The sequence below is a fragment of the Arachis stenosperma genome, chromosome 1 (genome assembly GCF_014773155.1).
Source record: "Arachis stenosperma cultivar V10309 chromosome 1, arast.V10309.gnm1.PFL2, whole genome shotgun sequence".
NCBI lineage: Eukaryota > Viridiplantae > Streptophyta > Magnoliopsida > Fabales > Fabaceae > Arachis > Arachis stenosperma.
Genome location: NC_080377.1, coordinates 133,730,434 through 133,744,018, shown reverse-complemented (window position 1 = coordinate 133,744,018; position 13,585 = coordinate 133,730,434). Strand labels below are relative to the sequence as shown.

Below are 13,585 nucleotides of genomic sequence, written 5' to 3'. Positions count from 1 at the left end.
TTTGGTTGTTGTCTCAAAAAAATAGAGACATAGACACAAAGACACAAATATAAATGAACACAAAGATACACAAATTTTATAACATGTTTGGTGATAATACATAAGACACATGTATTTAATTCAAAAGTCCATTTTATCCCTAAACTAAAACAACTCAAGTGTTAAAGATAAAAGACAGTGATTGAAATTTTAAAGAATAATTAGGGATAAAATTGGAAAAATCTGTGTCTCATGAATTGTATCGTAGTGTCACAGCTTGAAAGAGATATACTAAATACATGTCTTTTATGTGCATTTGTGTATCACCGTGTCTTTAAAATTTTATGTCTCAACAAACAAACGGTGTACACGTACCACCGTGTCCATGTCTCTGATGGACATAGACATTAACCAAACGGAGCCTTATTAACACCCTACTATTATAGTCTATAAACACCAAACACGAATGCAGTGATATCTGTTTTCTAATTTTAAAGAGGGGAAGGGGGGAATCTCGATATAATAGTAGGCTTATATAAATAGAACAGCAAAGTAAACTCTCATTCAATAACATAATGACTCTTATCTTACATAAATATGATTCAGAGCTTTCTTAAAACACACCAAATAAAGAAAATGGAAACTAATAATAATCCTATAATCTCCACCTCCTAACCCAAAAGCATGGAGGAGATATGCATAAAAAAAATCCCCTAACTTCCCTCTAATAGCATCCAACAAGGCTTGGATTCAGAAAAAACAGAAACCCAAGACCCATGGAGAAATACACACACTATTGTGTGACTTCATCTTCAATGATTATCCCCATTCTCAACCTCACATACTATAATGAGATAGTACACACTGTACAAGGGATGAAGAAGTTACATGGAGGAACACACACTACTGTGTGCCTTCATCTTCAATGATTATCCTCATTCTCAACATCACAAGCTATATATATTACACACTGTACAAGGGATGATGAAGTTACATGGGGTTCTTTTGCTTAAACTGGCCCCATATCTATCATCTCCCAGAAGTGGCCAAGGTTCTGTCTTTGGAGACATCAGAATTTGCTGTGAATGAGGGTAAAGGGAGGGGCTTTAAACTGGGTGCAGCAGGTTGAACTGGTTTCGATTTTGGTTTTGGGGTGTATGTGAAGGTGAGTTCTTTGTTGGCAGCAAGTGCTAGAAGTTCTTTCTCTTCTAACCCTTTTGTTGGCTCCAAGCTACATCTTTCTGGGGTGTGTTTAGCTAATGCATCTCTGAACTTCTTGATCTGTAGTTTGATAAAAATAAACTGAGTGAGTTTTGAAATTTGAATGCTGTTTAATTATTATGCTGCCTACCATTTAAGCCAACAAAGAAAATGAACAAATCCATCAGGAAATACATGAATTAAACATCTATAATTCATCTCACGTATAAAAATACATTTAATATTATGTATTTATTTCAGAGGTAATTAATGAATGTAAAATAAGACAACTTTGGATTGATTTGGACTAGTTTTTATTGTCTCCCAAACATTTCTAAATATTCAATACTTGGTCTCACGTTAACATTATTCCTCAAATCAAACAGTCATAGCTCATAATCTTATCCAATACCATATTAGGCAATAAAGGGGGCAAGGTAATCAAACTCTACTTAGACTGCAAAAACACAACTTTACAGTTTTCAGAGTTTAATTGAGATTGACAAGAGAATGCTGCACTAACCGTAGCATTGGTACAGCTAAACTGGCATAAACGACCTTCAGCTCCTCTATAGAAGCGGAAGAAGGGAAGAACATGGACATTGAGGCTATAACACATGGATCTATGATCCTCATAGTTCACCTGAAGGAACTGAATATCAGGGTTCATCTCAGCCAATTGACATATCTGCAAAACCACAACCAAAAAGTAACACTAAAAATCAGAAACATTCCAAATTAGCCAAATATAAGAGTCATGAACAAAGATAGGGCTTAATACATACGGGATTTAGTCTGAACTGTTGATGGCAAAGTCAACAGTTTCAGATCTAGTCTCTCATGCAAGAGAATATACATAACTAGTCTCTCATGCACTTATAAAATACCCCCCCCCCCCGGCCCACCCACAAAAAAATGAACAAAAAACCCCCTAAATTGATAATTATTTCTTTAAAAATCTGAAACAAAGCACCCAAAATTTGAAAGTTATTTTCCCTAAACCTAATCTCTATAAATATAAACCAAAAGAGAAGGGGGTTGTTCGTGAAGAATTTATATACCTTAGGATGAAGGGCTTTGCAGCCACCACAACCAGGAGAGAAGAAATCAACAATAACAAGCTTGTCCCCTGCGTTCAATAGTGAATTCACAAGGTCCTCTGCGGAAGTCACTTCCCTCATGTTCGGTTGAATCCCTTTCTCCCACCATTTCTGAACCTTACCAATTCTACCAGTCATCTGACAAAAAAAAATTAAAAATTAACAAAGAGAATTGGAAGAAATAGAATACTATTTCATGAAAAATTAACTAAATCCCTAATGTCCAGAGAAAAGAAGGGGCCTTTTCTCAAATTCAAGCAAAAAGTATATTTTAAAAACAAAAAATTAATTTTAACCAACCTGAGACACGATAGAAGGTCGAAGCTGCGAATTAACCCTGTTAGGCGATGATGCTCTATTCACACGAAATAAGAGCTTTTTGCCATGAAAATCAGATGAAAGAGTTGAAGATCTGAGCACCTGTGATTTTATCTTCAAAGAAGGGAATCTCTTCAAACCATAACCAAAGCTATAACTCTTAGGAACGACAGAAACCCTAGGATTATGATGATGTTGTGTATCTCCATGCCATGAAGAAACCAAGCTCGTCTTGGTCAAAAGCTCGGCCATTTTTTCTTTATCTCCGTTTGAAATTTCTTCAGAACTTCACAAATTCTCCGTTCAGATTCAATATTTTATCTTCGGATTCGGATTTTCTCGAGAAAATTTAGATGGAAAAGGAAGAAAAAGAAAAAGACCGGCGACAGAGAAGGGATTGAAAAGAAGAAAGCTTTATTGAAAAGCAACGTCAAACAAACGTGAGAAGTGGGAAGTAGTTTGAAATGGTAAACGGAAGTATTAGAAAAGCAATATATAATATATTACGTTCTTAATAAACAAATAACAAAAATAATTTTTTTTACAAAAACAATTATGGCGATTATTCTGGTATTTTTAAGGGATTTACCTAACAATTATATATTATTTTATTACGTAATAAATTTTAACGCATAAAATATTTTTTTATATTTTTATTTAAATATATAAAATTAATTTGAATTCAACTCTAAATTAATTTATTGTATTATTTTTATATTAAGAGATTATAAAATTTGAAAATACTTGGGTAACTTCAGAAAAATTTAATGTAGATTGTAAAAATTTATTTTTATGAAAAATTATGTGCAAATAAAAAACCGATACCGATAAACCGAAGCCTCAATCTAGTAATGGCTAAAGGGTAAGATTATAAAACAGATAACGTTGAATTATTGCGTGGATTGGATTGAACTTCGAGGTTTTGATGGGGTCGTCGGTAGGATCGGATGGTGTGGATTGATCAGTTTGGACACGTGTTGATTTCTTGTGGCCCCGTGGTGGGACGCAATTCTATACTACAAGAGTAAGTAATTTACGTTTATTTAAGGTTTGGTGGGGACCATTTTATGTGGTGAAAGGTCGCAGGCTGCAACACGTTTCATAATCCTTGTGATGGGTTTTGAAATCATTGAATTAGTGCTTTTGGATAAGGCCACCCGCCAGCTTCTTTTGTTTGCCACCTCATTGTGACTCGGAAGTCAGAAAGCACAATTAATTTTTTTTATATATAATATGTATCCTCAAGCCATGATTTAAACTTAATAATAATAGTCACCAAAAAAACTTAATAATAATAATAATAATTTTTAAATAATTTATTTTAATAATATATATTAAATATATTAAATTTTATATTTTTTATAAATAATTTTTAAGTTATGTTTTTTTATTATATGTCCTAAAATAAAATTACTATTTATATATTAAAATTAGCCAGCAATATATTGTGTATAAATACATATATGATTTAATTTATTTTTAATGTGTATTTATATTCTAGAGTTATACTACGTGTACACTAAAATCGGCCATCAAAGTCCGTCGTTAGTATAAAATACATGATAAAATATAAATACACATTGAAAATAAATTAAAGTACACATATATTTATACTCAAATACATTAGTGGTTGATTTTAGTGATTGATTTTGGTATACAAATAATATTTTTGTATATTTTAATATATATGTTATAGTAATAATTGACTTTAGTAACTGATTTTAGTGTACACTTAACATAATCCTAAAGAGATACGTTAGTTAAATCTTATATTTTTAAAATTTTTTAAATAGAAATAAAAAATACAAACTCAATAAATACTTTTATAATTAAATTTATACTAAGTGTTTGAAATATTATTGTAGTCCTTTTAAATAATTTATTAAATAACATAAAAAATTATAAAATCAAAATATAGAAGATTCTCAAAATAAATATAAATTTAAAAAAATGAATTTTTTTATAAAATGCACAACTCTTTTTCTTCTTTTTTTCGTATCATTTTATTTTTTTATATTTTTTGTGTTATTTTTTATTCTTCTTCAATTTTTTTGTATTCTTTATTTTTTCCTCTTAACAAAATAATAAAAAGAGAAGAAACAAAGAAAATATTAAAAAAATAGAAAATACAAAAAGATTTTAAAAGCATAATTAAAAAACACAAGTGTAATTTTAGTTGAATGCATAAATTGATTACTCGAAAATTATTATAATTGTTTATTTCGATGAATGACAAACATATTTGATGAAATGGATTTTTTTATTTTTTATTTTTAATAATTGAGGGCGTAAAATGTGATCTTTCACCATTAATTTTATAAGTTGGATTAAAAATAAATATGAAAAAGAGAGTAATAAAGGATTAAAAATCACATTTTACACTCTCAATTTTTTTTAACAATTAAAAAAATCTATTCCCTATATTTGATGCATAACAATATTCATATCTATATTTATATAATATATAAAGATTGAAGGGACATTTAAATTCAGTTTGAGTAAATAATTTAAATAAATTTCTTTTAAAAAAAATTAAAATATAAGAACTTTTATTAATAATAACTTATTTTATTTTGTATTTGAATTTTTAGTTATAGAAGTATCTGTTTTAAAATTATATTGTTTAGATAAATGACTCAAAATATATATTTTTTATACAAAAAATTGACATTAAAATAACGATGATAACAAATACCTTCCAATATTAAATATTAATTTTACATAATCTAATCACTAATATTACAATCGATTACGCAACGCTAAAGAAATTATTGTGTAATTAGTATTTTTTTGATATTTTATTGTGGGATTTGAATCCTCTAAAGTTTGAGTTTTACTTTAGAAAGTAAAGTGTGATCTCTCACCATTGATTTCATAGGTGGGACCAATAATAAATATGAAAGAGAAACTATTCAAGGATAGAAGATGACACTTTACTCTCTAAAGTGAAACTCAAACTTTAGAAGATCCAAATCCTTTATTGTGTATGATATGGTAGATGAAAATAATAACAAATGTAAAATATGTGTCATGAATATTTTGTTGCCATTTTTTATTTTTGCTACTTTACTAGAATTCTCTCTGGGTCTTGTCTTCGAAAACAAACAGTACTGGCCATAGTTATCAAACTCGAACCGAACCAACCAGTTTGAGTTCGAACTTGAGACCCTCAACATATAAAGGAGCATGCAACCACTAAACCAAGTTTAGTCTTTACAATATATGGTGCCTTTTTATAAATATATTACAAACTATTAGATATATCATAATTAATAACTTTATGTATTAACTCTTTTAATCATGCAAATTTAAGATATTTTTTATCTTTTTATTCTAATGAATAGTGTTTATATTAATTTAATTTATTTTTTATTTTATATTTACTCTTTCTTAAATTAATTATTTTTTAATTATATATAGTTATTAAAATAAACATTAAACTTTGTTAAATATCTATAAATTAAAAAAGATAAGAATTTTTTTATTAATCATAACATATTTTTGTTATTGATAATTATATGACATCTATTAATATTAATATTTTTTAACATATATTTGAATAATGTAATAGATACTAATTAATTAATGAATTGAAAAATAAGTTAATTTAATATAAAAAATAAAATTTTATATAAGGGTTAACTACCAAAAATACGCCCAAATTTTGTAAACATTGACAATAATTTCTCCCACTATTATTATCAACAAAAATATCCTTGAATAATTTAAAAACGTGCATGAAATGTCCGCCCGTCAAGTGATGCCTTTTTCGTTGACGGAAGTGTTTAATGTGACAAACGAAAAAGCTTGTGTGGCAAATAGAGAGCTTACCTGGACCCGTTCCCAAATTTCCCAATTCATTAACCCTGATCCCCAATTGTAAAATGAGAATGTGATGCATCTAAAGGAATGCATGCGTGAAGTCCACACCGAAGTTTGACCTCCTCTATGTTTGGCGTGGGATCAAAGGCTCCAAAGAAAGTTTGTGCGCACCACTCCACGTCAAACTTGACCATTGTCAAGTTTGGCGCCAATGAAGGAAAGCCTACTGCTTAGTCCACGCCGAACTTGACTCCCTCCAAGTTCGACGCCAACTCAAAGACACCAAGGAAAGCATGTGTGCATCACTCCGCGCCAAACCTGATTTCTTCCAAGTTTGGCACCAAACCTGGTTTCTTCCAAGTTTAGCACCAAACCTAATACATTTGGTGGTCCCCAACCTCGTCCAAGGCTCGCACAAATCACTCATTTAGTTTTGATTTAAATTTTATTTCATTTATAATTAGGAAAAGATATTATTTAGTTTTAGAAAATACATTTTTACATTAAGTAGGATTAAATATAAAAGGGAAAAGAATCAGCCCTTCGGGCTCTTCTCTTCTCTTCTACCTCATTCTGCAATTGACAGTTTTTCATAATCCTAGTTTTCTCTCTAAACCATGAGCAACTAAACCTCCACTATTAAGGTTAGGAGCTCTGTCTATTGTATGGATTGATACTATTATTTTTCTATTTTAATTCATGCACTGATTCATAATTGAAAAATTATTTTCGTTCCTTATATTATGAATTTGGGTGGAACGGAAGTACTAATTGAGTTCTTGTATAACTTGGAAAAGCTCTTTACTTGAACAACAACTTGAAAACAATTTCTCTTAAACTTCTAATTATCTGGACTTAACGGGATACGTGACATATAATCCTCTTATATTTGAGTAATTAGGGTTTTTGTGGCATATGAACTAGAATTGAACTTCACCCTCTAATTAGAATTAAGTGACCAAGGAATTGGCGGTTGATAAATTTTAGAGGAGACTAAAAAGCTCTAAGGAATTATGGTTTAGTCACATATAGTTTGCCATAAATTAAATCTTGCATGATTAAAATAGTTAGTAAGAAAAGTCAATCCAGAAAATAGATAACTCTGAAGCCTTAATTGTCTCTCTATATATTATTCACAACTTATTTACTGCTTGCCTTCTGATATTCTGAATTTACTGTTTAATGTTTTTGAACTCTCAAACACCCTTTTCTGCTTGTCTAACTAAGTAAATTAATCAACCATTGTTGCTTAGTCCATCAATTCTCGTGGGATCGACCCTCATTAACTTGAGGTACTACTTGGTACGACCTAGTGCACTTGTCTGTTAGTTTGTGGTTATAAATTTTGCACCAAGTTTTTGGCGCAGTTGCCGGAAATTGACAGTGATTAACAACTATTAGTTGTTTGATCACTTAGATTAGGCATTTTAGCTCTAAATTTATTTAATTTTTCACCCTAAATTTTCGAATTTTTCTGATTTTATTTTTCTTTAATTTCTGAAATTAAGTTTGGTGTTCTCTAGTTAGTTTTATTTTAATTTTTCTTAATTATTTGGCTTGAAAATTTCAAATTTTCTGTTCTATTTTAATAGTAATTTTCGAATTCCAGTGTTTATTTTATTTAGTATTTTATTTTTATTTCTTTACACAAGTTATCTTACTGGAAATTTTCTACACTCTAACGTAGAGAATCCCATATTTTCTTGTCTTCTGTCCGTTTATGAGTAGGAACAGGAACAAAGAACCTCTTTTAGACTTTGAACATGAACCTAAAAAGACTTTGAGGCAGCGTTTGCAACAAACAAGACTTTACAAGGCTGTAGAGTCCACCATGGATCATAATTATGCTGCTAATGCCAATGTGGCAAATCCAATTGGAAATGAAGAACCCAGAAGAGTGCTTGGCTCATACACTGCTCCCAATACAGATCTTTATAGAAAAAGCATTGTGGTGCTTCCTATAGCTGCAAACAATTTTGAATTGAAGTCTCAGCTTGTCACTATTGTGAAACAAAATTGTCAGTATCATGGACTTCCTCATGAAGACGCAAATCAATTTATTATTGATTTTATGCAGATTTGTGATACTGTGAAAACCAATGGAGTGAATTCTGAGGTGTATAAACTCATGCTCTTCCCATTTGCTGTGAGGGATAGAGCAAAGCTATGGTTAGATTCTTAACCCAAGGAAAGTCTGGATACTTGGGACAAGGCATGGTCACTCGATTTCTGACTAGATTTTTTCCACCACAAAAGCTGACTAAGCTGAGGGTGGAAGTTCAAACTTTCAGACAGAGAGAGGGTGAGAACCTTTATGAAACTTGGGAGAGATTCAAGCTACTGACTAGACAATGCCCTCCAGACATGTTGACGAACGGACTTTTGTGTGGTCTAGAATTTTATAAATAAGTTTTCATTGCTAGTATAGCTTATAAACCAACAAAAATCCTGTCGTACAAAAGATTGGTTGTCACAAGTAACAAACCCCTAATAAAATTGATAACCAAAGTATTCAAACCTTGGGTCGTCTCTCAAGGAATTGCAGGGAAGTATATTTATTATTGGTTATGAGATTTTCTGAGAAATTTTGGAATGATGAGTGGAAAAATAAATAATTATAATTTAGAGCAATGAAAATTAACAAGAGGTTTATATAATTAAAATAAAAAGCTTTGACTAGGAGAAGATTAATCGGAAGTTCTATCCTTGTTGGATTTTCCAAGATTAACAGTAATAGGTTGTTGTTTCTACTTAGTTAACCATCAACGAATGAAGGAAAGTCAAGTAAGTTGGGAGCCAATTTCTATTCACAAGTCCTAATCCTCTCCCTTGAGAAGGATTAGCGTTAGTAACTAGAGGGCTAGCCAACAACTTCCAATTACCGATTAATTCTTGAGTATTCCAACTCAAGAGTCTCCTCTTAATCAACTCCCAAGTCAAGTTGGGAGTCTACTCGGTTAACATGAATGCTATTTTCATAAACTCATAAAAGAAGTAAAAAGGGAACATGGTAATTGAAATTAAATGGAAGCAATTAAACAAATAATAAAATTATATGGAAAAATACTTCTTGCATTAATAAATCCTAAAAACAATCCAATTGTAATTCTGAATAGAGATCAAGGATATGAAAGAGTAAGGGAAAAGGAAACGAACTAGAATGATAAAGACTTCGAGTAACTCTGTCAATATCCAACTCAAAAGTATAAAGCTTGGAATCCTAAATCCTAGAGAGAGGAGATAGCCTCTCTCTCACTAGAAACTACATCTAAAACCTAAGTTGTGTGAATGAAAAGTGTCTGAATGATTCCTCCATTCTGCAGCCTCTAATCTGTATTTTATGGGATGAGAATTGGGTCAAAAACAGCCCAGAAATCGCTGGGGGCGAATTCTGATACGCTGAATTTTTGCAGATGTATGCGTGCGCGTGATGCACGCGTGCGCACTATTTATCTGCAGGGCAACCATGGCAAATTATATATCATTTCGAAGCCTCGGATGTTATCTTTCCAACGCAACTAGAACATCCTCATTTGGATCTTTGTAGCTCAAGTTATGATTGATTGAGTGCAAAGAGGTCAGGGCTGACAACTTTGTAGTTCCTTCAACTTCTTGTATTCCTTCCACTTTTGCATGCTTTCTTTCCATCCTCTAAGCCATTCCTGCCCTGTGATTCCTAAAAATACTTAACACACATATCATGGCATCGAATGGTAATAAGAGAGGATTGAAATTAGCAAATTCAAGGTCAAAGAAGCATGTTTTCAATCATAGCACAAAATCAGGAAGAAAAGTGTAGAACATGCGATTTCTGTGAATAACCCATTCCCAGACTCTCTTGACACTTATCCTACATTGCCAAATGCTCCTGAATACAAGCAAAAAATGCCATATCCTCAGAGGCTTCAGAAGGCTTCTAAAGACAAGTAATTTTCTAAATTTTTAGAAGTCTTTAAGAAGTTGCAGATCAACATTCTTTTTGCAGAGGCTCTTGAGCAAATGCCTCTCTATCCTAAATTTATGATAGAATTATTGACTAACAAGAGGAACTGGAAGGAACAAGAAACAGTGGTGTTAACCAAGGAATGCAGTGCTATTATTCAACATAACCTTCCTAAGAAAATGCAGGATCCAAGGAGCTTTATAATTCCTTGCACCATTAGAGATGTCACCATTCAGAAAGCTTTATGTGATCTTGGAGCTAGCATCAATTTCATGCCACTTTCAGTGATGAAAAAGCTTCAAATTGAGGAGGTAAAACCCACTCGTATTTCTCTTCAACTTGCTGATCTTTCTATTAAATTTTTTGTAGGTGTTGTTGAGGATTTACTTGTGAAAGTAGGACCATTTATTTTTCCTGATGATTTTGTTATATTATACATGGAAGAGGATGCAAAATTCTCTATTATTCTTGGTAGACCCTTTTTAGCTACAGGTAGAGCTTTGATTGATGTACAAAGGGTGAATTAACCCTGAGGGTCAATAAAGAACAGGTGGTCCTTAATGTTTTTGAAGCTCTCAAGCACCCTAATGATTTTGAAGGGTGTATGAGGATTGATGTTGTTGAACCACTTGTTCAAGAGGTACTAGAAGTTGAGGTACTTGATGATGTTCTGGAACCTATTTCTGAGTATGAACTAGTTGAAATTGATGATTCACCATCCCAGAAAGTAGTGATGAACCTGCCTAAGAGGGAGGAGGAAGCCCCCAAGCTTGAGCTTAAACCTTTGCCTCCTTCTCTGAAATATGTGTTCCTGTGTGAAAATGATTCATATCTAGTGATTATTAGCTCTTCCCTGAAGCCTAAAGAGGAAGAGGCGCTTATTTTAGTGCTCAAGAGCCATAAAACAGCTCTTGGGTGGACCATTGGTGATTTAAAGGGGATTAATCCAACCAAGTGTATGCACAAGATCTTTCTTGAAGATGATGCTAAACCAGTTGTGCAACCATAGAGGAGACTCAATCCAACTATGAAAGAGGTGGTCCAAAAAGTGGTAATGAAACTATAGGAAGCCGGTATTATTTACCCTATTTCTGATAGCTCCTGAGTAAGTCCTGTGCAGGTAGTTCCTAAGAAAGGAGGGATGACAGTGATCAAGAATGAATAGAATGAGCTTATTCCTACAAGAATAGTCACAGGATGGAGAATGTGCATAGACTATAGGAGGCTCAACACTACTACAAGGAAGGATCACTTCTCCCTGCCTTTCATTAATCAGATGCTTGAGAGGTTAGCTGGTCATGCTTTTTATTGTTTTCTAGATTGATATTCTAGATATAATCAAATTGCAGTGGACCCTCAAGATCAAGAGAAGACAACATTCACATGTCCTTTTGGAGTATTTGCTTACAGGAGAATGCCATTTGGACTTTGTAATGCTCCAGCAACTTTTCAGATGTGTATGCTTTCTATTTTTTCTAATATGGTTGAAAAGTTCATTGAGGTATTTGTGGATGATTTCTCTATTTTTGGTAATTCTTTTGCATCCTGCCTTAAGCATCTATCTCTGGTCTTGAAACGGTGTCAAGAATCAAGCCTTGTTTTAAATTGGAAAAATGTCATTTTATGGTTACAGAAGGTATTGTTCTTGGACACTATATTTCAAGTAAGGGGATTGAGGTTGATAGAGTAAAGGTGGAGGTAATTGAAAAATTACCACCCCCAGCTAATATTAAGGCAGTCAGGAGTTTCTTGGGTCATGTAGGATTTTATAGAAGATTTATAAAGGACTTTTCAAAAATTGCTAAACCATTGAGCAACTTATTAGTTGTTGATGTTCCTTTTGTGTTTGATGCTGAATGCCTGCATGCTTTTGAAACTCTGAAAGCAAATCTTACCTCTGCTCCCATTATAGCTCCCCCTGACTAGGATTTACCATTTGAATTGATGTGTGATGCTAGTGATTTTGCTATAGGAGCTGTTTTAGGACAGAGGCATGGCAAGATTATACATGTCATTTACTATGCTAGCCGTGTGTTAAATGATGCCCAAAGGAATTACACAACTACAAAAAAAAAGAATTATTAGCTATTGTGTATGCTGCTGATAAGTTTAGGTCCTATTTAATTGGTTTTAAGGTTATTGTTTATACTGATCATGCTGCTTTGAAGTACCTTTTAACCAAACAAGACTCTAAACCAAGATTAATCAGATGGGTGTTACTCCTTCAAGAGTTTGATATTGAGATAAAAGACAGGAAAGGGTCAGAAAATCAAGTAGCTGATCATCTTTCCAGAATTGAGCCTGAGGCAGGAGTACAACCACCCACAGTTGTGACTGAGACATTTTCAGATGAGCAATCGTTCCTCATTCAGCAGGCTCCATGATTTGTAGACATTTGCAAATTACAAGGCCATGTATTTTATTCCAAAGGAGTACAGTAGACGACATGTGAAGAAGCTACTGACTGATGCAAAGTACTACATTTGGGAGGAATCGTACCTTTTTATAAGATGTTCAGATGGTATAATCTGGAGATGTGTTCTAGATGAGAAAACATAGTAGATTCTTTGGCATTGTTGTCATGGTTCTGATTATGGAGGCCACTTTGGCATTGTCATGGTTCTTCAGAGCGATTTTTACTAGCCAACTCTTTTCAATGATTCAAGAGAATTTGTGAAGCACTGTGATAGGTGTGAAAGAGCTAAAATTCTCCCTGCCAACCATGAGATGCCACAGCAGGGGATTCTTGAGGTTGAGTTATTTGATGTGTGGGGTATATTGATTTCATGGGACTTTTTTCGCCCTCATATTCCAACAACTATATTCTAGTGGTAGTTGATTATGTGTCCAAGTGGGTGGAAGCTGTGGCTCTACCCACCAATGATGCCAAAGTGGTGAAGAGCTTTCTTCAGAGAGATATTTTCAGCTGGTTTGGTGTCCCAAGGACACTCATTAGTGATGGTGAAAGTCACTTTTGTAATAAACAGTTGGACTCACTTCTGTAAAGATATGGAGTCCGTCATAAAGTGGCAACCCTCTATCACCCTCAGACAAGTGGACAGGTTGAGGTTTTCGACAGAAAATTCAAGAGGATTCTAGAGAAGACCGTCAGTGTCTCAAGAAAGGACTGGTCTAAGAAGCTTGATGATGCTCTCTAGGCATACCGGACAGCTTACAAGACTCCTATTGGCATGTCCCCTTATCAGTTGGTCTATGGCAAAGC

The 13,585-nt window shown here is 33.0% G+C and overlaps 1 protein-coding gene across 1 annotated transcript; it reads right to left on the bottom strand.

Annotated features, from left to right (window-relative positions):
- Positions 1–521: 521 nt before the first annotated feature.
- On the bottom strand, positions 522–3,068 carry LOC130942487 (thioredoxin-like 1-1, chloroplastic). Its single transcript, XM_057871008.1, has 4 exons — positions 2,580–3,068; positions 2,241–2,417; positions 1,703–1,867; positions 522–1,260 (listed from the first exon to the last, which is right to left on the bottom strand). The coding sequence occupies exons 1-4, from the start codon at positions 2,847–2,849 to the stop codon at positions 1,009–1,011; spliced, it is 864 nt and encodes a 287-aa protein (XP_057726991.1). The 5' UTR covers positions 2,850–3,068; the 3' UTR covers positions 522–1,008.
- Positions 3,069–13,585: the final 10,517 nt, after the last annotated feature.

What these genes read in the sequence shown, in the direction of transcription:
- LOC130942487 (XM_057871008.1), bottom strand. Translation starts at nt 2,849, where the DNA reads ATGGCCGAGCTTTTGACCAAGACGAGCTTGGTTTCTTCATGGCATGGA. An exon ending in GACCTTCTATCGTGTCTCAG is followed by an intron (nt 2,418 to 2,579) that starts GTTGGTTAAAAT and finishes TTTTTTTGTCAG; the next exon opens with ATGACTGGTAGAATTGGTAA. An exon ending in GCAAAGCCCTTCATCCTAAG is followed by an intron (nt 1,868 to 2,240) that starts GTATATAAATTC and finishes GTGGTTTTGCAG; the next exon opens with ATATGTCAATTGGCTGAGAT.